General features: G+C 29.7%; 1 protein-coding gene across 2 annotated transcripts; it reads right to left on the bottom strand.

Moving 5' to 3' along the window:
* Positions 1 to 19,722: 19,722 nt before the first annotated feature.
* On the bottom strand, positions 19,723 to 24,854 carry LOC102664526 (uncharacterized). Of its 2 annotated transcripts, none has more exons than XM_006581969.4 (5): positions 24,494 to 24,854; positions 24,182 to 24,323; positions 22,308 to 22,946; positions 20,432 to 20,754; positions 19,723 to 20,199 (listed from the first exon to the last, which is right to left on the bottom strand). In XM_006581969.4, exons 3-5 carry the CDS (start codon positions 22,917 to 22,919, stop codon positions 20,079 to 20,081), a joined length of 1,056 nt encoding a protein of 351 aa, XP_006582032.1. In that variant the 5' UTR covers positions 22,920 to 22,946; positions 24,182 to 24,323; positions 24,494 to 24,854; the 3' UTR covers positions 19,723 to 20,078. The 2 variants fall into 2 exon arrangements, with proteins under 2 accessions (XP_006582032.1, XP_006582033.1); XM_006581970.4 differs by having other exon boundaries at positions 24,182 to 24,293.
* Positions 24,855 to 26,842: the final 1,988 nt, after the last annotated feature.

The following is a 26,842-nucleotide window of genomic DNA, read 5'->3' as shown; positions in this document are numbered from 1 at the left end:
CACCCGATCTCTCCAGTGGAGCACCTTTTTCTGATTTCTTAAATGTACTCCACCAAAAAATTCAGATTCTTACATTTTATCAACAACTTATTTATTTTTATAATTATCTTAATTATAAGTTAATTAATTTTAAAATTTAAGAGATCTATTTAGACTATTCTTATGCGAAATTATTTTTTATAGTAAAAAAATAATTAAATAATATTTTATTTAAAATGATATTGTCACCAAATAATTAATAACATTTTTTACAGCATAATTACTCAAGTCCATATTTTTCTTTAATTTTATTACACAACCTTTCATAAACTTGTAGTTGTGTGGCCATCATACTAGTAGTGTCCTTGAAGGGATTTGGGATTCTATATCTTTGTCCTTCAACTTGTTGGGTTCATGCTTGACACATGTCAAATCTTTTAATGCTATTTTTTTTTTTTTTACTTTTGTTTCTATTCCATAACAGTGAGATCAATAAAAGCAAACGATGTTTCTTTTCCTTTTGATTTTGCCTTTATTTTTACTGTTTTGTCCCCATTGGTTGAACTATAATAGGTGAAGTTGGGTCAAAATTTGATGGTGTGTCTGGAATAGAAGGGGACTAGTATGCTCCAGAAGTAGAAACTTTTTTTCCATTGCTGCCTCATTTTTGTTTGGATGGACCAAATTCAAAGATCATGAATCAGGGTTAATTTAGTTTTTATTTTAGTCTTCTCACTGGACATTATTAATTGAATTAATCATGCAGATTCCAAATGCTAAGAGAGCTAATTCCGCACAGTGACCAAAAGAGGGACAAAGCATCTTTTTTATTGGAGGTACATTCATATGAGATGACATAGTTTTTATCTTATGTAAGTTTGTTATATTGCTGATTAATGCTCAATCTGAAGTATTTGTAGGTCATTGAGTATATTCATTTTTTACAAGAGAAGGTGCACAAGTATGAAGGTTCATTTCAAGGGTGGAGAAACGAGCAAGAAAAATTGATGCCATGGGTAAATCTCGTTTCTTTTGTTGGATTCGTTCATTAGTATCATATAGCCTAGTGCAACGGATTTGAATTTAGAAATATTCATAAATCATAATGATTGCGACCTATCCAAAAACTTATTTTGCAATTTTTTTTAGAAGAAAAATAATGACAAGCCAGCAGAAAGTTTTCAACCTTGTGGCACCGATAATGGGTCAAGCTCATCTTCAGCACTATTGTTTGCTTCAATGGTTGACGAGAAAAATATCACCATCTCCCGAACAATTCCTCCGAGTACCCAAAATGTAGAATCTGGCTTGGGCACAATTTAAATTTTAGAAGATTATTATAAAATATCAATATAATTATAAAAAATATAGTACGCTAGATTATCAAGAAGAGTTTTAGAAATACATAAATTTATAATGATTAATTAAACAAATATAGCGGAATTTGAATCTATAGGTAACCAATTATTTCGTGTTTCTTTTTCAATCAGAAATTTTTTATTCTTTGATAGGACATTCATAACTCTTTATGAAGGGAAAAAGAAATTATATATGATGATCATAACATTTTTACAACTTATTAACTTAATAGAATTCTTATTATTTCCTAATGAATCAATACTTACGTCGATTGATAACATAAAATAAACTCTACTAATAATAAATAGTTAATATAATTATCTTATAATATTACTCCATATTAATTGTTGTTAGAATAAAAAATTCCAAGAACAACACCTACCTACCTACCTCCTGGAATAATCAAGAAGGCTTTTCCAATTCCTATTCCTTCAGAGCTAATTTTCTTCACTCCAACCTAGGTGGAGTAGTGTCTCCAATAAGTACTTTTTTTGTTTTTACATTTTAAGACATATATAGGATTCCGATAAATTTATTAGTGTAATGTGTTGTTTATATTAGTTAAGGTTGAATGAGGAGTACATATTGTTTAAAGTATTTAATTATAATTTGTTTAAAATGTATTTGATGCTTTTATTGTTAAGTAAATATATTGTAATTTTTAATCTAATTGTTTATTTGTGTTGTGGTAAGTAAAAACGGAGTTCATATCAAAAAAATACTTTTAAGGTCATGTTAAGGTAATAACCGATCAAAAACACAATCTTTTTAGATCGATTAGTATAATGATCGATTTAAAAAGTCTATTTTTTGGATAAGTTATAAGAGAAGATTGATCTAAAAAGTGTATTTTTAAAACCAATTTAAACTTTTTAGATAAGTAGTAACTAGTAAGGGAATCGATTTTAAAAGATAACGTTGAAAATATTTAGCCATGATTTGATGAGACATTTATCTTTCTTTTTAAATGATTGAATTTTGTTATTTTGAGTCTTTACCATCAATTAAATGATGATATGTCATCTTACAAATTCCAACACTATCAATGTTTGTAATGATATCAAGTTATCACTTAATTGATGATAAAGACTTAAAACAAAAGTTTTAATATATCAAATACTCAAAACAATAAATTTTTTTATTAATAATTAATAACAAAATTTAATCATTTATCAAGAATGTTAAACATATTTAAGTCTAAATTTTTTTCCAAACTTTTTTCCAAAAGAAACTATTGTTTGATATATGAAAGACTTGAAAATAGTTTAGATAAAATAAGTCAGACGGGGAGTTTTACCATTTAGGGATGTTTTTTTTTCTATTTTTTCATATGGGTAGTTTTGAAATTATTTTTGAAAAAGGATAAGTTGTAACAAGGGTTATGACTATTTTTTTTTTACTTTTTTTAATTAAAGTTATAAAAAAATTTATGACTTTAATTTAATTTTTTATTTTATTTACGACTTCAAAATCGTCCATGTTTTTTTAACTTATGACTTCAAAGTCGTAAGTTTTTTTTTTCTTTCTAGGACTTTGAAGTAATTTTTTTAAGTTTTTTATTTTAGAATTTTTATATTTACATGTATTTTTTTTGTTTTTAATTTTTAATGAAATTGTAAATAATTTTATTTATTTATTAAATGAATATTTTTAATTTTACTTGTTATTAGTTTCATTTAATATCTTGTATATATTTTTATTTAGTATGTTATATATATATATATATATATATATTATTTTAAATACTTTTTATTTAAAATATTTTATATACTTTTTAATATTGTTTTGTTTAATATATTTTATATATTTAAAATTTATATAATTTTTTAATAATGTTATTGAATTTGATTTTTTTTAAATGAAATAAAAAACTAACATAATGATATTTAATATTTTTTGAATATTTATTTTGTTTTAAATACTTAAATTTTAAAAAACTAAAATTTTAAAATAAATATTAAAATATTTTGTTACTAATATTAACTTATGAAATAATATTATTTATTTTGTATAAAAGAATTCACTATTTACAACATCTAATAATTTAGTAACAAAAGTAGTTGTTAAATTAAAAATAATAAAATATATTAAAATAAAATGAAGGATACAATTTAAAGAGAAATATACAAAATAAAAATTATATTAGTTATCTGCTTATTTGTATGCATAATTATTATGATTATGTTAAATATGAAAAATATTAAAATATAAAATATATCTAAATTTTAAATATATAAAATATTTTAAATTAAACATTATTAAAAAATTATATAAAATATTTAAAATAAAATTAATTTAAAAATATATAATATATTAAATAAAAGCATACCAAAATTATATATAAGATATTATATAAAACTAATAATAAATAAAATTTAAAATATTTATTTAATAATTAAATAAATAAAATTATTTACAATTTTTTTTAAAAAAATTGAAAACAAAAAAAAATACAAGTAAATAAAAGTTCTAAAATAAAAAACTGTAAAGGTACAAAAAAACGATTTCCAAGTCATTAAAAAAATAAAACAAAATAAAACTTAGACTTTAAAGTCTTAAGTAAAAAAAAAAACGCATATAACTTTAAAGTGATAAATAAAATAAAAAATTAAACTTAATTTATAAAAAATTTTAAAACTTCAGTTAAATTTTTTTAAAAAATTAATAAGTTGTAAACGACTTCTTGATCCAAAGTCATAACATAAATGTTATCACTTACCTTTTTTTTAAAAAAAAAAAAACACCCGAAATGGTAAAACTCCCGTCAGACGGTGTAGGTACTCCTATCGGTGTGGGCGTGTGGCAAATAGTATCCGCAGGAGGTTTCAAGATAAATAGTACCATGTTAACTTAAGTAGTATATAACAAAATGAAACTTAAGTAGTATATATTGTACAAAGAAATTGAATTTGTATATCATGTTTATACAAATTTTTTTGTATAATAAATGAAAAATAAAAAAGTTTTTTAATAAAATGTATGAATCATATCATTTCACGTAAAATATTTGCTACTTATACATATCATCAGAGCTTAAATATGTTACAAGTGAACTTTGTATTTTTTATTCCTTGAAAAAGATTTACTATTTTTAGATCATGATATTTTTTTAGTGTTTCTTTTAATACCATTAATTACAGTTGTTTTTTTTCTTTTACTGCACCATTAATCATAGTTAGTCTAGTGTTAAAATGGCTAACAAAATGAAAACAATAGCTTCTTTTAAAATACAAATAATGTATTTATTATTTTTAAGTGCATAATTTAATTAAATAATGTATTTATTATTTTATATAAATAAGGTGATTACATATAATTTTGTTTGAATTTGTATATCATGTATATACAAATTGTTTTGTATAATTAATGACAAATAAGAAAATTGTATAACAAAATATTGAAGAAATACATTGTATGAAAAGAAAAAAAGATTATTTTAACAATGTGTATGATAAATTTGTTGACTTTTAAAATAATTATTTTAAATTAATTTAAATGATGATTAATAATTTAATGATTGTGTAAAACTATTTTGCGTAAACCTTAAACTCTTGCATGAATCATATCATTTGATGTAAAATATTTTTAACTTATAAATATCAACAAATCAGAGCTTAAATATGGTTTACGTGGACTTTGTCTATTTTTTTTCCTTGTAGTGTTTTAATCTTTAACGATGAATCATAGTTAGTCTAGTGTTATAATGCCTGACAAAATGAAAAACATTAATTAAGATAATTAAGGTAATAAAAATGTTTTAAAATAAGCTAATTAGATTAATTTAAACTGCATAATTAAATTAAATAATATATTAATTATTTTTTATAAAAAATAATATATTTATTATTTTATATAAATAAGGTGATTACACATAATTTTCTTTGAATTTGTACATCACGTGTATACAAATTATTTTGTATGATAAATAAAAAAGAAAAAATGTATAATAAAATGTTGAAGAAATAATGAATTATATCATTTCATTGTAAAATATTTGTAACTTATACATATCAACAAATCAATGCTTAAATATGTTTTAACTGGTCTTCGTCTATTTTTATTCCTGGCAAAAGATTTTTTTATTTTTAATTAGATCCAGACATGCTTTTAGTTTGTTTTTTTTTTAAATCTTTACCATTAATCATAGTTTTTTTTTTTTTTTGGATGTTATGCAAGTTTCGATCCCAGGATAGTAAGGTTTGAAATCACCCTCGAAAGTCCAAACCATCAAATCGTACACAAGACTAGCACCACTTATCATAGTTAGTCTAGTTACTACTAAAAAAATCGTCTTAATGATATTTTTGTAAATCTTGGATTCTGAAACAAAATAGTCTTAAAATGAAATCTTTAATGATGGTTACTTATAAATTTTTTTTTGAAACGATTGTATCAAAAAATTGATGACATTTTTAAAATTAAGTGAAAGTTATTTAAAACGGTTTAATGCTAGAACTGTCTTAAAAATTAGGAAGATAAAGATGATTTTTGAAAACTGTCTTTAAATTTATAGATATATATTCTATAATTTCAACATTGTCCTCTTGCACTCACTCTCATCCACAAATCTCTCGCACCCTGGTCTTACTCTCGTGCCCTTGACTCTGCCGCGACTTGCAACTCTGTGTCACTCTTACATTGGTCACTATCATCGTTCGGTGAACTTCCCTTCTTATTTGCTTATGTGCTCATGAAAAATACCTGCTATTGGTTTTTTTTTTTAATGCTATAACTATATATATGAGCAATATAGTATGGAAAGAAAATTTGTATTTTCATTATTTTATATGCCCTACATTGTAATGAGTGGATGTGTGTGCTATGATTCCATTTCACGTTAGGGAGTTCCCATTAAATTGTAATGAGTCGATGTTCCTTAGTTACTGCTACCCACATTGTAAAGAGATGATGTTCCTTAGTTCCCATCTAACGGTCTTTGAAGTAGTGTGCATTCCTCAAACACTTATGCACCTCTTTCTGGAAGCCTTTTTAGCCTTTCACGTTGAGGAATATGGGGGTGAAGCCGTTCCTGCTTCCCATGATTGTGGCATCCCTTGAAGCGAGGTATTCGACGTTTTTGGAAAGAGCATTGACATGCACCAACTGTGTTATCTGCACGACACAGGGCATGGGGCACCCCACGAATTTGTGGCCTCAGACACTCACACTACCAATTGGTTTGTTGAATGAAATTTTTGGAGCCTGGCATTTTGAAAAACATCATCAACTCGATGAATAATTGAAGTTGATGCTCTGAAGTCTGAACCTGGATATACTCATGTATTTATTGATGATTAAGGTAATAAAAAATTTAAAAGTAAGATAATTAAATTCTTTTTAAGTGCATGATTTAATTAAGTAATGTGTTTAATATTTTATATAAACAAGGTGATTACATATAATTTATTAGGATATTTAAGCCCATGATAATTGTCTTTACAATTCGATCATTCGGTCATATGGATTAGGCTCGATACCGATATCAAAACATATAATTTAATTTTTATTTTATTTTTTCATATATTATGAATATTACATTTGTTGATTAATCGTTACTTTTTTGTTAACAAAATATTATTTAAAAAATGTCATTACATATAACTTTTATTTATCATTTTATATGTAAAGAACCATTAGTAACAAAATACATTTAATACATTATAAAAAAATTTACTTTTTTTTAACTATGTAAGGATAGAAAAAGATAAGAGTAATGATTACTATTTGTATATTACTTATAATTTTAAGTGTATCGCGACTACTGGTTTTAAAAATATAATTTTATTATTTTTGTCTTTAGACAAAATTACCGTGACACCCTTTCTTAATGCTCAATTCTTCATAATCTTATTATTTATTTTCTAAATTGCGGAAAAGTCTAAATTTTAAAACTTTTTCTTAAGAAAAAAAGTGTGATGAAAAATTTATTCTTGTTTAAATAAAATTGCATAATAATAAAATTTTTCTCGGAGTGCATACACATAATTAAAGTGAACATATTTAAATTAAAAGAATCTAACTTAATTGATTAAATAAAATATATATATGTTATAAACTCCTTGATATTATCTTCTATTCCTACAAATAATATGAATTATTTACCAAGATAATATGAATTATTTACCACTAAAGGAATGAATAAAAAGGCATTAAAATAAGGAATTAGGTTAACCAAATACATATCCAAAAAGCTGATGAATAACTATCCTCCCCATAATACATCATAGGAATCATAGGAAAAATAACTGGTCAAAGAAATCCATTCCTAATATATCATAAGTATATATATATATATATATATATATATATATATATATATCAACTAATATTAGTTCTTCATTAATAGTGAAAGAGTTTCGAACTCCGAGCTTTTCTTCTCCTCTTTCTTCCTTAATGATCAAATCAACTTTATAACTCGTTATTGTTGGGTTATTCCTAACCACCAAAATCCTGAATCCTTAGATAGATCCTCCTCCTCATTGTCCTCTAGCTTGACACCTATGGCATCCAACCAATAAAGGAAGGACGTCTCAACAACAAAAATCCACACCAAGTCATTAATGGATCAAAAGGCACATAACCACAGAGTGGCATCACACTCTTTGAGGAAGATGAGTCATGCATCCGATAAACTCCATGTCGGCATCAGGAAGAGACGACCTAGAAGATGAAGAAGGTGGAGATAAAGGAACATCCAGTATACCCGAGAGCCAGGGTTTGGTAAGAATCCCAACAAGCTCTACTGGGATCGGAGAAACACACGATGCCTCAAGAACTAGCATGAATAGGAACTGAATGTTCCCACAGAAGGTCCAGTGTCCAGTGTCCCTCATGTGTTTGTATCGCCATCTTGAACACTAACTCCTTCAACCTGGACATCCTCCTCTGAAAAAATCATTTTAAATATGACTTTCAAAATGTTGATTTTTGTTTGTTTTTGTAAAGATCATATATATTCTCTCAAGAGATAATCACACCTGCCTCAAATAAGATCATTATAAATAACAAAATTATTCTTTTAAGTACGTTCAAAAAAATTATTGAAAAGCTTTATAATTTTTTAATTATACAGTCATTTATGAGTAAATTACAATGTGAAAAACCTTTATATATAATATTTTGTATTATAATTTAATTTTAAACTATTCTAACTTACATAAGAATAAGAAGAAATTTAATAACTATTTGCCTAAGAAATTAACAATTTTTATGTTAAGGTATGATAAATGCATTTTCCCATATTTTTATGTATTTTTATCGTCATAGTTGATGAAAATTTATTAATTTATCTTGTTGAGCAAAAGGAACTTATATGATTTCATTCATAATAAAATTGTCAATACAGGTGGTTAAGAATAAAATAAAAAACATGATCTAGAATGCAATACTGACACCCTTGCAAGTATGTACATGAGGGACTCAATTTTTTTGCCTTGTGATAAAATGTACCACAACGTTTTGAGATTGCTGGAGCCTTTCTCTGCAACCGTTTATGATAGAACCAAACTCCGTATTAAATTATTTGAGGTGATGCATATGATGTTGTCCACAACTTCTTCATAGTCAATTAAGCTCAATATATGGTAATTAATGTCATGCATGCTCATGTGATTGATCCGTGAGATGGCTTCAAGCATAGCGATAATTTCTGCTTTTGATAACAGCAGCTGGTTTTTGACAAAAGAATTGGCCAGTGATAAAAAAAAAAGGTGCTGATCAGAAATAATTGTTGCATCAATATTACATTTGAGATGGTTTTGGAATTTGGAATTTATATTGCTCACTGATGATGGATTACGCCTATCATTTGTAGCAAAAGCTTCTGATGGAACCCTTAGCAAGGTTCATTAAGATTTGAGGCAGTTTTGAGACTCCTGATGTATTATCAATCATAGACTCCTTAATAAAATAGTAAGTTGACCTCAGAATAACAACCATCTTTACTCAATCTCCGAATCAACTTATCCTCTTGAGTGTGTAAAAATAAAGGGATATGATGGACAAAATAGCATGCAAATCACGTGGATTGAACATAGAATGAATGAGACTAAGATTCCAAGTACCAATATTATGTTCAGTCAAATCAGCAAAACGAAGATTCTCTAAGCTATGAATTGTTGCAGTTGAAATAAAAGGATAAATCCCTCTCTCTCGGCCAAGGATCGTTCCAAATGTGCACCTTCCATCGCCTCATCTCATACCCTTTTCGACTACTACCTATGAAGCACATAGGCTACCCCAAAAAAACTAGGGTTATGATCAAAACGAGTCCCTAAAAAATCACCATTAGAAAAATATTTAGGTTTGAAAAGATGTGATACAATAACATCATGACTAGCGAGCTTCCAATGTTTCTAATGTGTATTTAATTCATTCATGTGTCCCTCACATTGGAAGCTTGTTGGGAGTCGCTCATTATCTGAGCCTCATCTCTTTTTTGCGTCGATGATCACTTTCTACCCTTGTTCGCGATTGGGATGCTATATCTCCACCAAGTTTTTCTTGGTTTGTCCTCGAACTACATCATACTGTAGAGCGGTATGTTTTGATATCATTTGTAATACCTATGAGGCTCACACTATATGACATTTCATTCAACTTTCTTGTTAGTCATAACTTTGTATCGGTCAAAATCCTTCGTAGGTAGTTATTTTTTAGACATCGACTACTGACTGTAGCACCTAATTGTAATGCCTGGTTGCTTTCAGGATCAATGATTGTTCCTACAATCTACCACAAGACTTTTTAGCTTATTGTGACCTCACTCACTTTCTATGAAACTTCTCAAAAGGTGATCCTTTTCGAAATTGCTCACAATCAAGCATGTTTAACTATGAAGTTCTTTAATGATAGATTATCGAAAAATAGATACATATTATTGATATATCAATCAAATTCATCCTTTTTGATCCCAAAATCTTTCTTTCTTATACTCATTCTTTTGTCGAGTCTATATTTTTGATAATACAAGATGAGTTTTTCTTATTGCATAATTAACATTAATCACAGAAATGCAATTGAAAATAATTCCAAAAAAATCATTCAAATGACCCTAACACAAACTCACATAATTGAGTTTAAGCATGTTGGGTTAGATTTTATCCCAACACTCACAAAATCCAACACAAGTTGGACCCATCTACTTTCTATCTATTCATTTTTTAGGTTGTGGAAAACTTTCTTCCCTCTTTTGGTTGACTGACACGTGTTAAATTTTTTGGTCTTTTCAGCTTCTTCTCCTCACCTTTCTTATGTTCAACTTAAAATTCAAAGTTCTCTACCAGCATTACACAGCCACCACAACCTCCCTTAAAAGACACCACACCACCATAGCCACCAACTCTCCACCATGACCAACCTCTGACCACCAACAAACAACACTGTTGCACTACTACTGTCATGCCGCATCATCTCCGACCAAAACCATCTCCTTCTCTATCTCTTTCTCACACTTTCTCTTCTACGCTTCCTTCTCCCTCTCTTTGTCGATCCCACTTCGCTATTGCGCCGCCACCTCCGCTTTGGGATTTTTATTTGATATACGTTTCATATTTTTGCTAGTATTTTTTAGTCTTGCTTTTGCTTACATTAATTGTTAAAATTTGTTTTGCTTATGAGGTGTTTAACAAAATGTTTCTAACAGAATCAAGGTCTTTTTTGGTTTAATTTTTTAGTTTTAGTTTTTGTACATTGTTCCTTTGTTGGTAAAAGGCTTGACTAGATTGCATTTATGTGTTTCATTTGAATAGGATCTTATTAAGCTTGAAGGACCCGAGAAGCTTCTTCACAATAGTTTCTTTTAGACTTCACACCAGTTTGTTCCAAACATGAAATTTATTTTTACCTAAAACTAGTCTTGCTTTTGCTTACTTTAATTGTTGAAATTTGTTTTGCTTATGAGGTGTTTGACAAAATGTTTCTAACATAATTAATGTCTTTTTTGGTTTAATTTTTTAGTTTCAGTTTTTGTATATTGTTCCTTTTTTGGTATAAGGCTGGACTAGGTTGCATTTTTGTATTTCATTTGAACAAGATCTTATTAAGCTTGAAGGGCTCAAGAAGCTTCTTCAAAATAGTTTTTTTCAGGCTTTACATCGGTTTGTTTCAAACAAAATTTATTTTTACCTAAAATTAGTCTTGTTTTTGCTTATTTTAATTGTTAAAATTTGTTTTGCTTATGAGGTGTTTGACAAAATGTTTCTAATAGAATCAAGGTCTTTTTTGGTTTAATTTTTTAGTTTTAGTTTTTGTATATTGTTCCTTTTTTGGTAAAAGGCTCGACTAGGTTGCATTTCTGTGTTTCATTTGAACAGGATCTTATTAAGCTTGAAGGACCCGAAAAACTTCTTCACAATAGTTTCTTTCAGACTTCACACCGGTTTGTTTCAAACATGAAATTTATTTTTACCTAAAATTAGTCTTGCTTTTGCTTATTTTAATTGTTGAAATTTGTCTTACTTATGAGGTATTTAACAAAATGTTTCTAATAGAATCAATGTCTTTCTTGGTTTAATTTTTTAATTTTAGTTTTTGTATATTGTTCCTTTTTTGGTATAAGGCTTGACTAGATTGCATTTTTGTGTTTCGTTTGAACAAGATCTTATTAAGCTTGAAGGACCCAAGAAGCTTCTTCATAATAGTTTCTTTCAGACTTCACACCGGTTTGTCCCTTACAATCCCATGTTATTATTAAAGTTCCAAGCACATATTAACATGGAATGGTGTAACCAGAGTACCTCAATTAAGTAATTATTAAAGTACATCAACAAGGGTTATGATATGATTACAGTAGCCATCATTCCAATTGAGCACCAAGTATCATGTTCTAGTGAGGTAGTTGATGAAATTAAGCAATAACTGAATTATAGATATATATATCACCAACAGAAACTTGCTGGAGAATTTTTTTTCCTATTCATAGCAGGAAACTAGTTGTTGAAAGGTTATTCTTTTACTTACCTTGTGAACAAACAGTCTATTCTAAAGATAACGAAGTGATTGATGATGTTCTTTTAAACCCAAGTGTTACCGAATCGATGTTCACCCTCCTGGATGGATGCAAATAGAAAATATCCAGAGGCAAAGAATCTAACTATACTCAGTTTGTGTCCAAGTTTGTCTGTGTCATACCTAGAAGAACTTGGAAACCACGCAAGTCAGGTTATACAATTGGAAAGTTGATGTGGGTTCCTCAATGCACAGGCGAGTTATGTTTTTTTAGATTAATGTTAATTGTTGCAAAAAGACCATGTAGTTATGAAGAAATTAAGATTGTGGGAAGCATTGAATATCCAACTTTCAAGGAAACATGTTTTGCTATGGGTTTCATTGGAGATGATAAGGAATACGTTAAGGCAATTAGAGAAGCTTACCATTGGGGTTCAGGTCACTTTTTGAGGAATCTGTTTGTGACTATGCTGCTGTCAAATAGAATTAATAAACCCGGAGATGTCTGGATAAAAGTCTGGCATTGGCTTTTAGATGAGATTTTGTTTCAGCAAAGAAGAATGTCAAATATTCAAGGTAAACACTAAATCAAGTATTAACAAATACGAGTCATGTTTTACTATTTGTGTTTGATTACTTTTTATAATGTGTTCTATGTATAGAATTTAACTTTGATTGAGATTGAGAAATTATTGGAAAAAAAATAGAAAAAGCCTAAAGGACTTTCCATTGATACCTTACCCACAACATTATGTCACAACACATTTAGGAAATAGGCTGATTTATGCAGAGCTGGATTATGATGTTACTGAATTGAAATCTCAATTTGATAATTACTTTAAATCTCTTACAGGTAAATGAAAACTTTTAAATGTACAAGTAAAGGATGTATTGATTAAATTTTTCATTTCAAGTACTGTTTTTTCTTCTCTAATATGATGTATTTTATTTAACTACTTCTACAGATGAGCAAAGAAATATATTTGACAGAATTATGAAAGTTGTGGATAGACAAGAAGGTAGGATGTTTTTTTATACGACTATGGTGGTATAGGAAAAACCTTCATATGGAAAACATTAACTTCGGCATTAAGAAGTCAGCGCCAGATTGTTTTAACAGTGACTTCAAGTGGAATAGCATCATTGTTGTTACCTAGAGGGCAAACTGCACACTCTAAATTCAAGATTCTTGTTCCTACTTTTGATGACTCAATTTGCAATATTCACCAAGGTAGTGAATTAGCTGAGCTTTTGAAAGTGACAAAGTTGATTATATGGGATGAAGGGCATTAAGAAGTCAACGCCATATTGTTTTAACAGTGGCTTCAAGTGGAATAGTGTCATTGTTGTTACCTAGAGAGCAAACTGCACACTCTAAATTCAAGATTCCTGTTCCTACTTTTGATGACTCAATTTGCAATATTCACCAAGGTAGTAAATTAGTTGAGCTTTTGAAAGTGACAAAGTTGATTATATGGGATGAAGCACCTATGGGCCATAAATTTTGCTTTGAAGCACTGGATAAAAGCCTAAGAGACATCATGGGACTTGGTAATGAATCATCTACAATATTTGGAGGAAAGATCATTGTTTTTGGTGGGGATTTTCGTCAAATGTTACCATTCATTCCAAGAGGAAGCTGATTTGATATTGTTCATTCAATGATTAATGCATCATATATATGAGATCATTGTGAGGCGTTGATTTTGAAAAAAAACATGTGTTTGCAGTCTGGTATAGACAACTTATTTGCAAGTGAACTCAACAGCTTTTCCCAATGGATACTTGATATTGGGGATGGAAAAATTTCTAAACCAAATGATGGATGCTATAATAGAGATCCCGAAAGAGCTTTTCATCTTAGATTTTAATGACCCTATACATGGCATTGTCGGAAGCACCTACCTAAATCTAATGGACCAATATAATAATGAGGAGTATTTGCAAAGTAGAGCTATTTTGACTTCTACAATTGATACTGTTGATGAGATAAATGATTTTGTTTCATTAGTGCCAGATACTAACTTATTTATTATAGTTTATGCATAATTCAGTTAGAAATAAGTTATACAAACATAAAACATTCTGCATTAATCTGTCCATTTTTCTAATAAATGTAGGAGGTGTAAAAGAATATTTAAGTTTATATATGGTAAACAAATCAGATGCAGCAAACAGTCAAGCATGGGAAGCATTTACTCCTGAATTTCTAAACTCTCTTAGGACATATGGACTTCCTAATCATAAAATTAAACTTAAAGTAGGAAATTCGATCATGCTTTCAAGAAATATGGATCAATCTGAAGGTTTGTGTAATTGCACAAGACTGATTGTCACAAGATTAGCAAACCATGTCATCCAAGCAAAAATCATTGATGGAAACAAAAATGGAAATCTGATATATATTCCTAGAGTGTGTATGTTTCCATCACAGTCACCATGGCCTTTTAAATTGATTAGGAGGCAGTTTCCTATCATACTATCATATGTCATGACAATAAACAAATCTCATGGTCAGTCACTCAAATGTGTTGGACTTTATTTGCCTAGACCAGTTTTTAGCCATGGTCAACTATATGTAGCAGTCTCAAGAGTTAAGAGTAAACAAGGATCAAAGATCTTGATACATGATAAGGAAGAAAGCCCATTGAATACTACGACAAATGTAGTCTTCAAAGAAGTGTTCCATAATCTTTAATTGGTAAAATTATGATTATATCACACATGAAAAGCACTTTATGTTATGATTTCCAACTTTTAGTAGTTCAAACAAATATTCAAGTGTACATTCTACTTTGACTTAAGTCTTATTTCAATTCTCAAGTTCTACTTTCAGGAATGTGATGGATGAGTTTGGAGATGTTTTGTCCAATTCATCAGTTTCACACTTTTCTGGAGATGTAAGTTGTTCTAAACATTTATTGCAACTTCTAGTTCTATTTCATTTAATTAAATTTAATTTTAGTTTTCATCATGAACTACCACTAAAAGAATTACTCAAAAGATTTTATGAATCTGATCAATACAATGATTTACTCAATTAGGTAATTGAATTTACAGGTTAGGAAATCAAAACACGAGACTACCAATGATTAATTTTTTGGGTTACATTTTCATAATAGAACAACTGTTGAGGTTTAATCTTTTATTTTATTGTATATCTTTTCACTCATTGTTCCTAATACTGTTTTAAAAAATGAACGACTTCAGCCTCAACAGGGGTGGAGAATGTGATTAGTTTCCCAAACCTCAGTCACCTTATGCAACCAACTAAGAAGAGATCTTATTTGAAGCAACCTTGACCAAGTACAAAGCCATAGGAAGCCAATTCATATGGTTAAATTTTTTGTCTTTCACTTATTTTATTTTCACTTTTAATTTAGAATACAATTATTTCAATTCTTTGCATGCCCAAAAATTTTGGTGGTTATTATATTTCATTTTTGCCAGAACTTACCCTTCCATGTTGCGAATTTTTTAAGGCAAGTTAAATCTGATTTAGTCATTCTTGAGTTCTTGGGTGGAGTTATTACTAAATGCAAAAGTATGATCCATCAACTTCACAAGAACACAATAAAGATTGGAAAAGGTTGGAAGCGTTACTGCAAATATAACAAACTACAAAAGGGAGACAAAATTCTCTTTACCTTTGATGCTGCAATTAGCAAGGTGGTTGGAGTGACAGAAGTTAACTAAGAGTTATTGGGTTTAATGTTCTATTTTCAATAATAGTTTCACTTATTAAAACATTTTGTGTTTATTATCGTTGTATCTCTTTCGGTTTGTCATTGCTGAAATGGTTTTTCTAAAATGCAAGCATGTCTGACTTACAATGACACACATATAATGATTATAAGTTATATAAGTTATGGTATAATGTCTTCGATTTGGATCCATTATCAGTCACCCTCTTATTCTTATCTTTTACTACCTTAGCGTATAATGTTTTAGGTTTGGATGAGTTATCGACAATTCTCTTATTCTTATCACGAACTTCCTTAATATATAATATATTCTTTCCAAATGAAAAATATGATTTCACATCTAACTTAAAAGACAATTGAATTGAGTTTAAGGCACTACACATATTATTATCAATTAATTCAATTAAATACTTAAAAGTACTACACAGATAATAATAAAGAATATACACATGTGTAAATATAAAGGACGCTCGTGTGGATACATGGATAAAATACTAGTTTGGATAAATTTGAGTTCCCAAGTTAGTTATCCTTGTCCACCAATACCCCTAAACATATTAATTATTGAACTCAAACTTTTTGTTTTTAGAAAAAAGAATAATTGGAAGAGTGATGAGAGATAAAGTAATGTATCAAATAACAACATAAAAAAAATTATACTATATTTGGACATAAAAAACGCAAGGTTTAACTTGGAATCATCTCAGAATCTAAATACAATGAATCTTCCACCTGTTCCTAGCTAGCTTATTTCAAACAGCATGCCAAGGACCACTCAATCCAAACCAAAGTGGACAAGTGGAAGTTGATTTCTCCCAACAAAGACTGATTAATTCAAAACTCGACAAACCAACTTGGCATCAAAGACAAGCAACAAAGACAAGTACATGTGTTCTGCCAATTCGAGTCGATCAACTATGTTCGTGTTTTGATTACTTGTTTCAACACAGTGAGCGAGTTTCGCGGCAACATAGAGTGGCTGAACACAATTCAACCATCCTATTAAACACATTGCACAACTTTGTTTTCTTTCCTTATCATTATATTGATATAAAGTAATACTAATTTTAGTTGAAAATAATGATTAATCTTCAAGAAAAATAACACACATAAAATAAATATTTTTCTTTCAATAAAATTTATTTCATAAAAAATAAATCAAAATTTAAATTCTAAATCATTGGATTAAAACAAAAATTATTGTTTCATTCCCTAAATTTATTCCCATCAATTTGTAATAAAATTGATTCATGGGCCCCACTGCCCCAACACCTAAAATTGTACTACCAATGCTACATGGGTTTGGTTAATCTCAAGCTAACAATGCTATGCATTTATTTAATTCTTTGGCCACGTGTCAACGTGTTATTGAAGCTTTGGTCTAGTGATGTTGCGGGCCCTGCATAACTACCGAGACTAATTAGCGCTAAGGTGTATATATGCAGAGCCGTCTATTGACTATTGCTTGTCCTTTCGCTCCTTCTGGACGCAAATGTTAGAATCGTATATTGGTGGGGCTGAAACATGAAACTGTGGTATGGGTTGTACAATTTTGACATTGTGCCGCGAGGAACACACCTTCACAAATCACAATCACAATGCTTGATGTGAAGAATTCATTATTGGTGAGCAACATATACATAGGTCTTAACACATTTTAAACTTGGTGGGATCTACAGGATAGATTTTAGGATCCAATTTATTTAAAGTTTTTTTTTTCTTAAAAATTTGCTTATACTAATTAAAACAGTAGCGCCAAAACTGAGACAAAATCGAGAGACAGTGTTGCCCGTTGATTATGATGGGTTGAGTGAACAGGTAATTTGGCTGGGAACATGTTCACATGCACATGGGACGGTGGGGGATGAGGGGATCCCCTTAGGTCTCTCTTTCGATAAGAATTTTCTAGGCTGGCTTTGTTTGCTTATCTATCCATCTGTGATGATTCTAGGCATATGGAAGATTTGGACACAGACCAAGTTAAGTTTACAAGTGGAAGCAAATCAGGTTATATTTTGAGAGGAATCCTTGTACTGTTTTTTTTACAAAATTTTGCAGCTTTCACAATCCTCAAGATTGGAAAAGATATTGTTTTAGATGGTTCTTCTTGGAAGCACTATTAGCACCCCTCCCTTTTAATGGGTGTCACTATCCCAAGCCGGTTGGAGTGAAGGCATCCCTTCCACTTGGGCCCACCCAATTCATTGTGGTTTGAATGGATCACATCATGACAATCTTAACAAATAGATTTTAAGAAAATAAAATAAATGATAAAGATAAAAAGTAACTATATATATATATATATATATATATATATATATATATATATATATATATATATATATATAAAGAGATATTAAATTACATCATGTAACTTAAGTAATTATTATATCATTTAATAACTTTATACAAAATGTAATTTTTATCGATCCAACTATTGAGTTATATTTTCATATTATTAAGATTGTTTGTGTCAAATTTTATGAAAATTGAATATTGAAGTAGGTAATCAAATTTTAAGTATATTTTGAAAATTTTATATTACGTTGATTTTAATTTGTATGAATGATGTAGCAAATAATTTTGGATTAATATGAAATTTTGTACATATGATCTATGTAAAAGAAACTTTCGATTCAACGGTGGATTCTTAAAAAAATATTATTGAATTGAAAAATTATTGAATGATGTAATTAGTTGTTCAAAGTTATACCGATGTAATTTGATCTCTCTTCATGTAGAGGACATATCATATGAAAGAAAACTATCTTATATGAGAGTAAGAGATTTAAATCTGAACTATACAACCAAACATGAACGATCAAGATATAATGTCATGTGACCACTTATAAAATCATGTGAGTTTTTTACATTAAAGCTCAATCATTCATGTATCAAAATTTAATCATTTCACTCTCTTGTAAGATATTTTCTCTTATATATCCTCCCTTTTATATATATATATATATATATATATATATATATATATATATATATATATAATCAGAGCAATAAAGGTTTAAAGGATTTTAATACCAAAAAGGTCTTGGACGACAATATTCTTGTAGAGCTTAATGAAATTTATTAGTCTCTTAAATTTTAATTTATTTGTTATTATCAAAATTATGAAAATTTTAAAGAGTTAGACATAGTCTATTGTCTTGATTCTAACAATTGTGTGTTGAAAGAAACTTCCAAAGAGGAAAAGGAGAGCAAGTTGAACATGCCAAAGGGAGCAGAAAAGAAAGATAGAGTAATTCTAGGGTTCAAGTCTTGTAGACTTATACCCAATGTCGTTATTTAATTATCAAAACAAAGAATTAATATTGGAATATTAAGTTTTTTGAATAATGAATTATAGCCAATAGTTTTAAGACACATGGCAAATGAATTAAAATTAAAAAAAACTTAATCTTTTTGTTAAGTTTTAGTTTTCTTTTTCATTCAAATTTCAAACAATACATGTGCTTACAATCGAATAATTGTTCAATAGTAGTACGTACTGGCTTCAAGGTTGGGAAGAGGGAAATACTTATTCTCATACCTTTTGTCATACTTACACCTGTTTAAGAAATGATATAAAAATAGGTATAAAAAAGTGTGCAAATAACTCAATTAAAAAGATCCAGGTGAAATGGGATCGTAGAAATAGAAATACATCATCAAAGACAAACCTCCAAATTTGAAGAAATAAAAGCATATTTAAACCGAAGCATCCCTAATCAAGCCATTGGTTTCAGATTGTCCATTAACAGTTTAGACAAAATTGGCAAACTACCGCTTACAATTCAGTGAAGGTAAAGTATGGATAGTTTCAGAGGAATATATCTTAACTATAATCACATTTTGGAGAGAAATTTTCACACTTGGTTGTATTATATTACAATATAAAAGAAGGGGGTATAAATAAATAAATAATAAAAACAAACACATATAGAGTCTTTAACTAATGAGTCATCAAAATGTAGATGCCAAAAATAATTTGATATGGTCACATATATTCTATATTTATAACACCATGAAAGTAAGTAAACGGCATATAGTAGCTTTTTTCTGAATAATCCTCAATGCCAGCTAAACTGCAAAATATTAGCAATCAACTTTGCAGCAGGAAAACAAAACCCTTATCTTCTGCCATCTGTCTTTTCTGAATTGACTTTTATTAGCTTCCAACATTCTCTCTGGACTTCCATTCCATTCTGCAGGTAATCTGTAAATCATGCACAATTAGGCCTAAATAGTTATAACCATATAGATAGCTTGTGTAATGTCTGAGAGAAAACATAACTCATAGGATTTTTTTATCGACAAATGTTAGTTGTTAGTTTTTGTTAGTGGAGAATTTTAACCCGCGACCTCTCCCCCTTCCCTTCTCCCTTAACCATTCCACCAACCTTATATCTCCAAACAGAGCTTATAACTTATAGTATAAGGAAACTTACATGGGAAAAGCAAATGAATGAGTACTGCTTATGCTATCATTAGAGTGATGAGAGGCACTGCTAGATGTTGTTGCAGGAGCAGCATATGGTGATGGGCCTACATCACAGGAACAAGTAGTCTCTTGAGGATCATTTTCTTGTCTTTTGCCTGAACCTGATGGACTGTGTGAGTTAGCAATCTCAGATCTACACATGATTGTGTCAGCAACTTGTACACAATCTGAACAACTTGGAAACTCCACTCTGCTGCCAATTGTACCCAAAAATGAATTTATTTGCCAATTCTTGAAAGATCTTGAAAATTCTGCTTCCTTTGTTAATGCCTATGAATTGTAAAAGACAAAATGGTTCAGCAAAATTCCGGGGTAACATTTTCATTCAAGGATGACAATTAACTTGTCCTCAATAGTCACTACATTTGCAGTTAATGTCAAGGAGACTAGAGGTTTGAGTTGAGTGAAGTATGGAATAAGTATAATGGCAAATAATATTTGCAATTGATTCATCTTAAATCTTAATCATCAAATCCAAATACAGTTAATATTTTTTCTCACACACTTGTTATAGGAAGAAATACTGGGGTCCATCCCGAAAACCAAACAGTAAAATGTAACATCGATATAACTTTTGGAATTAGCTCTAAAATGTATGTCATTCTAAATTGTAGATATAAAATAGACTACAACTGTTCTAGGTTCACACTCTTAAGTCTTAACTAACATTTAAGAACAAGATTACTTTCATTATAGCATGGTTGCAGTATTAGAATGTATAATTTTGTTATGCGCCATACTTTTCTGAGCCAGAAGACTTTACTCACCGAGTCCTAAATTGTAGCTACAAATGTGACAAATCAGTTCAGAAATAAAGCAAGTCCCTTTCAAGAGACAATTGTATTATCAGGATTCAGTTCAGTAGCTAAAACTTCAATTTAATAATTGAAACAAATAGTGCATTTGGTGATTATCATAACAAACAATGACTATATTATCTTAAAAAAAAGCAAATAAACAATGTTATGTGGTACGAATGACTTTTCACAAAGTGTTACCAAAGATTTTTTAATCAATCAAGAGAGAGACAAAAGTTGTTTAAAGAAATTAAAAAAAAATCTATTTTTAAAAAAATTCCACTTTCTTGTGTTTGACCAAATTAATAAGCATTTTCCATCAAATAATTGGCTGTCATGTTATGGTTCAAGAAAATTTTGATGATCCAAACCGCAATGAATTTTCTAAAAATGCTTTTTCATGGTCCTTCTCTATTATTCTCCAAAATTTCAAACAGGCCATGACCAAATATAGATTATAGACTTGAGTAGCCAGTAAAGCACACACGTTTCTAAACAAGTAAATGAAAGCTGACAGAATCAAAAGTTCAAAACCAAACAGAAGATAACATATAAACAGAGAAAAAACAAAAAGACTTTCTCATTAATGCTTCTTTTTCTTTCCCATAAAAGCAAATCAGAGTTTTTGTTCTCTTGGTATTGCATTTTCTTATAACTGACAAGGACACACATAAAGCTAATCTATCCTTTTTCTAGTAGTGTAAGTAGAGGTGGTGCTGCACCTAGTTTTGTATGTCCTTTAGTAGTTCAGTGGCAGTGTAGATGGCAGGAGGTAACTCCCTATATGATTATTAAGTCTTGTTTCAATCTTTTATCAATCATACAATCAAGCATATGAAACAAAAGAGAAGATGTACATTGATGTAGGGGGTTTCACCAACCATGCTAAAAGAGAAGACGAGTCCACAGTATATTTTATATTGCTTAGAATATAAGTATTAATGTCTTAGTGGCAATATTCTAAAAAACAATTAACTCCTCGTCCAAAGACGTAAAATGCACAAGGATGAGATTAAAGTGTCTCACCTCTCTAATGGTCTCTGGTATTGTCTTCTTTGTGAGGTGGTCAATTGAAATATTGTATCCTGAATCCTCTTCACCATCCATCACTAAACCTCTTGAATCATAAAATTCCATGGCATCCTTAAGGGTAAGAGGTTTAGATTCATACTCTGGCCCATTTGAATTGATTGACATTGCTTCCATAGTTCTTAGATTTGAATCTCTTCTGGTGTTCAAGTCATTCTCAAAGTGACATGACATTGGATCATGATTTACTGCACAATCTTCTGACATACACTTGCCTTCTGGTGACACTCCCTTACCAATGCAAGTATCCTTGACAAATTGCTGATGTTCCTCTTGAATAAAAACAACAAGCTCAGGTATATCATAGTCCATGACATTTATTCCTGCAGAAAAGTTCTTTCCCTTGCTATACCTTGACAAGTCTCCTGAAGCATTAGTAAAATGCCCTACGTTGAACAACCTCTTTATTGGAATCTCCCTTGTCCTAAAACTATTATTAGTATTACTCTCCAGTCTGTCCCTTATAATTTTATTGTGTTCTTGACTTCTTTGATCTTCACAATGAAATAAATGTGCATGTTTCATGCTGCGTCCTCTTGAATTTTTCATCTTGCCAAAATTATCACCTTGTCACTACTGCATTGCAAAAACTGGTGGTGAGGTTTGCAGGATAGAATTTGATTGGAAAATAATGGTTCACAGTTCACACAACAAGTAGCAATATGCAACCCAAACAACAGAAAGGTTTTAAAACCGTTGCAATTGCGATTTTGTCAAAATTGTTGACATTGCAGAAAATTACATGCAAATACGGCTGATGCAATCAAAATCACAGTCATGGAACATTTTTTAAAACCTTCATAGTTGAACTTGAACTTGTTGGCCTATTGATCAGGAACATTTTAGATGCTAAGAACATACAAAATGTGACAACGCACTTGAACATAAGTAATTAGATTAACATTATATCATAAAACTTTATAAATATTTGGGTGTAATGTAATCTTTAACTGCTTTCTCTCTGTTGATGCCAATTTCATTCAAAGAATTACATTTACAGATGAGAGGACTGAAGAAAATTACTTCATTTACACTAGACCCTAGGTTAGTTTGGTATTCCTTTAAAACGGCAGGTGGAGAATTTATATATGAAAATTATTTTAAAAATAATAATTTCTAATTTTTCTTGATGGAAATTTCTAAAAAAAATTAACAATAATTTTAAGGGGATACCAACTGTAGGGGAAAATGACTACGTACCCTTGTAATTGTCCAATTCAAGGGGCCAAAGGATTGGCAATCACTTTCAGTTTTCAGGGAAATCATTATTTTTTTTTTGCTGCAAACTGGTAAATTACTTTGATTTCCTATGCTTATCTTGTTTGAAAGTGATGAAATCAACGTATGAAGGAAAGGAAAAATAAATTTGAGCAAAGAAAAAAAAAAAGATGAAAGAGAATCCTATCTGTGCAAACTATACAATATTTAAAGATAGATAACAAAGGATGATGATGGGAAGGATATATAGTTCCAAGACAGAATGATCAAGAGAATCTTCTAGGGAATGGAAGCCTGTAACGTAAAGCAAGATGAACATAGATAGTCTAAATTTGCGGGGTATAAAATAAAAAAATAAAAAAAATCCCAGAAATCATATCACTGATGAAAGAAGAATGAGACTTTAGGCATGGCAGAAATGCAGATATCCAAAAGCTACCTTAAAATCAAGAATGGAATTGTGTTCCTTAACATTCTCAAAAGAAATAACTCATGAACAAGCCCAAAGAAGTATATTTATGCAAATTGATAAAACAAAACACGAAGGAACAAAATAGTCATAATCAGAGTTATATGAATCCAATTCCAATTACCAATATGTGATGTCTCCGAAACAACTCAAAAGTCAAAACTTTCTCCACAGCATCATCAGTCACATGCTTGGTTTATGCCTTATGGATCATTTGCAACTCCAGTTACTAGCCGCTAGAAAGAAAACGCAGAGTTATGGCCTCACTAGTTTCAATAGAAACGGTAATTAGTAGAAAAAAAAAACAGAAATTAAAAAAAGTGGAAAACATTAAATGGACGGTTCAAAATAATTAATATCCTTAAAACAAACACCAAACAGCCAGATTTTCCAACAACATAGATATTGCTTGTATATCCTCTAGCATGCTTCATACATGTCATGCGTTTCGTGGTTTCTTATGGTTCTTCTGTCCATTCCTCTGAGACACGCTCTTGCTGTTTGGTGACCAAGAAATTCGCATGATAACAACAAAAAGTAAAATGAAACTTTTATGAGTTTTAAATATATGATTTTTTTTTTTGTGGGGTGTGTATTTTTCTTGGTAAAAGGGTGTGTATTTTTCTTGAACGTGATGCTTTAAACTGAATAATGATGGTGATTCATTTCAGTGAGTAAATGTGTAGGTACATGTATTAGAAAATTTTGTAATTTTGATATTTTTATAGCCATTAATTAACTTTCCATAAGAGATTGTTGCCCAAGGAGGAAGGTTTCGTTCAATGAGTTTACCCCTCTGCCCTCTCTTCTTTTCTGTGTCATCACTCTCTTCTTGTCTGTCATCATCCATGCTTATGGTTATGATGTTTTCTTATTTAAGAAGAAACACAAAATAGTCTTTCATTTTGAATTGGGACCCAGTGCACATTTTTTCAACTTTAATTCCACATTTAATTAGAGGAGATTTTTCAACCTTGTAATGGTTTCTTTAAAAGTAAATCAGAATAAATATAGTTAGATAGTTTATTTTTAAAAAAAATTGTTAACAAATATTAAAATTACTAATTAAAGGATTTTTTTTATAGAATTACTAATTGAAGGATTAAAATAGACTATTAATTACAAAACAAAAATATTAGTTTTATTACAATATAAAAAGAGTTTAATAACTATTCATTAATAATAATAAAAAATCATCGTTGGTATAACCTCTAAGGTAATTATTATAAAGCTCAAATAACTTACTAAACATGATAATTTGTGATTTAATGACATTGTAAAATTATTGTATAATATAAATAAGTAACATGTTTTCTCATATATAAGAATTTAATATTTTTTATAAAATTTATATCTTTCTTTTGAAACTAATTACATACAATATCAAAACAATCATATTTAATCTTTTTAATTTGTCCTTCATTAAAACAAAATTAATTTGTCCTTAGATCACTAATTACTAGAAAAAACATATATTTCAAGTATGGACATATATCTTCACTTATATGGTATTCAGTCTTTCTATTCCTATCAATACTAATATGAGACTTTACCTTGGGTTAAAATGTGATGTTAAGTTCACTTGAGTGTTGTTCATGCCTGTACAAATCTACCCGGAATTAAACCCCTATATTTCCCAACAATTGTTATCAGAATCGATGGTTTGACTTCCCAAGATTGCATTTGAAGAGGAAGCTGAGTTGGAAGCCAAAATCCAATCATATCTAGGATTGGAAGTCAAGAGGCGAGTTGACTTTATTATTTCACCCCAACTCTTAACTAACATCTTCAACAAACTACATCAACGTCCAAACAAATCAGACATATAGAAACTCAACTGATTGGTTGTTGCCCTTAAGATCTCAACCTCATATTAAACCTAAGGAAGTGTTTGCTTCAGTAAAAAAACATCATACTTTATCATACAGACGGTCTAAAGGGAAAACTAACAACCCAGTATGAAAAGACGAGATGGATATTGACACTTAAAAGATTGAGCTTCAAAAGTTAACTCTGGTCAAGTGGTAGAAAGAAGGTGTGCCACAGATTGATCCCTTCTCTTATTCATCTTCGAAGACCTTCAATTGTCTGATGGCCACCTTCAATGTGGTTCTTCCTTGGAATCATGCTTAGTTTAGGAAATCCTTCTACAGATAGGACATCTACCTTGAAGATCTAGACATGAGTCCAACCTTCGCAAATTATTATGGCTCATAGTTGCTGAATGTAGCTCCATGTGGAGCTTGTAGGCCTTGGATCTTCTTCACCATTGGAGTCCTTTTCTTCTTGAAGATCAAAGGAAGTGGAATGGAGAAGGAGAAGAGGTGATTGGAGACGTCACTTCAAGGAGAAGATGAGTCAAGAACAAGCTCACCAGCATAGGAAGTCATGGATAAGAGCGTAGGAGATGAGTGGAGGGAGAGGAAGAGAAGGGGCATGGAATTTATACCTCAAATGAGATCTGAACTTTGAAGTGTAATTTCTCAAATGATCAAAGTTGAAAAAATGCACACACAAGGCCTCTATTTATAGCTTAAGTGTCACACAAAATTGGAGGAAAATTTGAATTTCTATTCAAATTTCACTTGAATTTGAATTTGTGGAGCCAAATTTGGAGCCAAAATTTCACTAATTATGATTAGTGAATTTTAGATATGGTTCAGCCCACTAATCCAAGATCAAGTCCAAGATTCTCCACTAAGTGTGTTTAGGTGTCATGAGGCATGTAAAAGATGAAGGACATGCACAAAGTGTGACTATATAATGTGGCAATGGGGTGTAGCAA

Source organism: Glycine max, chromosome 6 (assembly GCF_000004515.6).
Source record: "Glycine max cultivar Williams 82 chromosome 6, Glycine_max_v4.0, whole genome shotgun sequence".
NCBI classification, from domain to species: domain Eukaryota; kingdom Viridiplantae; phylum Streptophyta; class Magnoliopsida; order Fabales; family Fabaceae; genus Glycine; species Glycine max.
The sequence above is the reverse complement of the archived record's forward strand: the minus strand, read 5'-3'. Positions and strand labels throughout refer to the sequence as shown.

Coding starts and splice junctions, on each gene's coding strand:
- LOC102664526 (XM_006581969.4), bottom strand. CDS start 22,919: ATGAAAAATTCAAGAGGACGCAGCATGAAACATGCACATTTATTTCAT. Junction 20,755..22,307: donor TACCAGAGACCATTAGAGAG/GTGAGACACTTT, acceptor TACAATTCATAG/GCATTAACAAAGGAAGCAGA. Junction 20,200..20,431: donor CATTCATTTGCTTTTCCCAT/GTAAGTTTCCTT, acceptor CATGATTTACAG/ATTACCTGCAGAATGGAATG.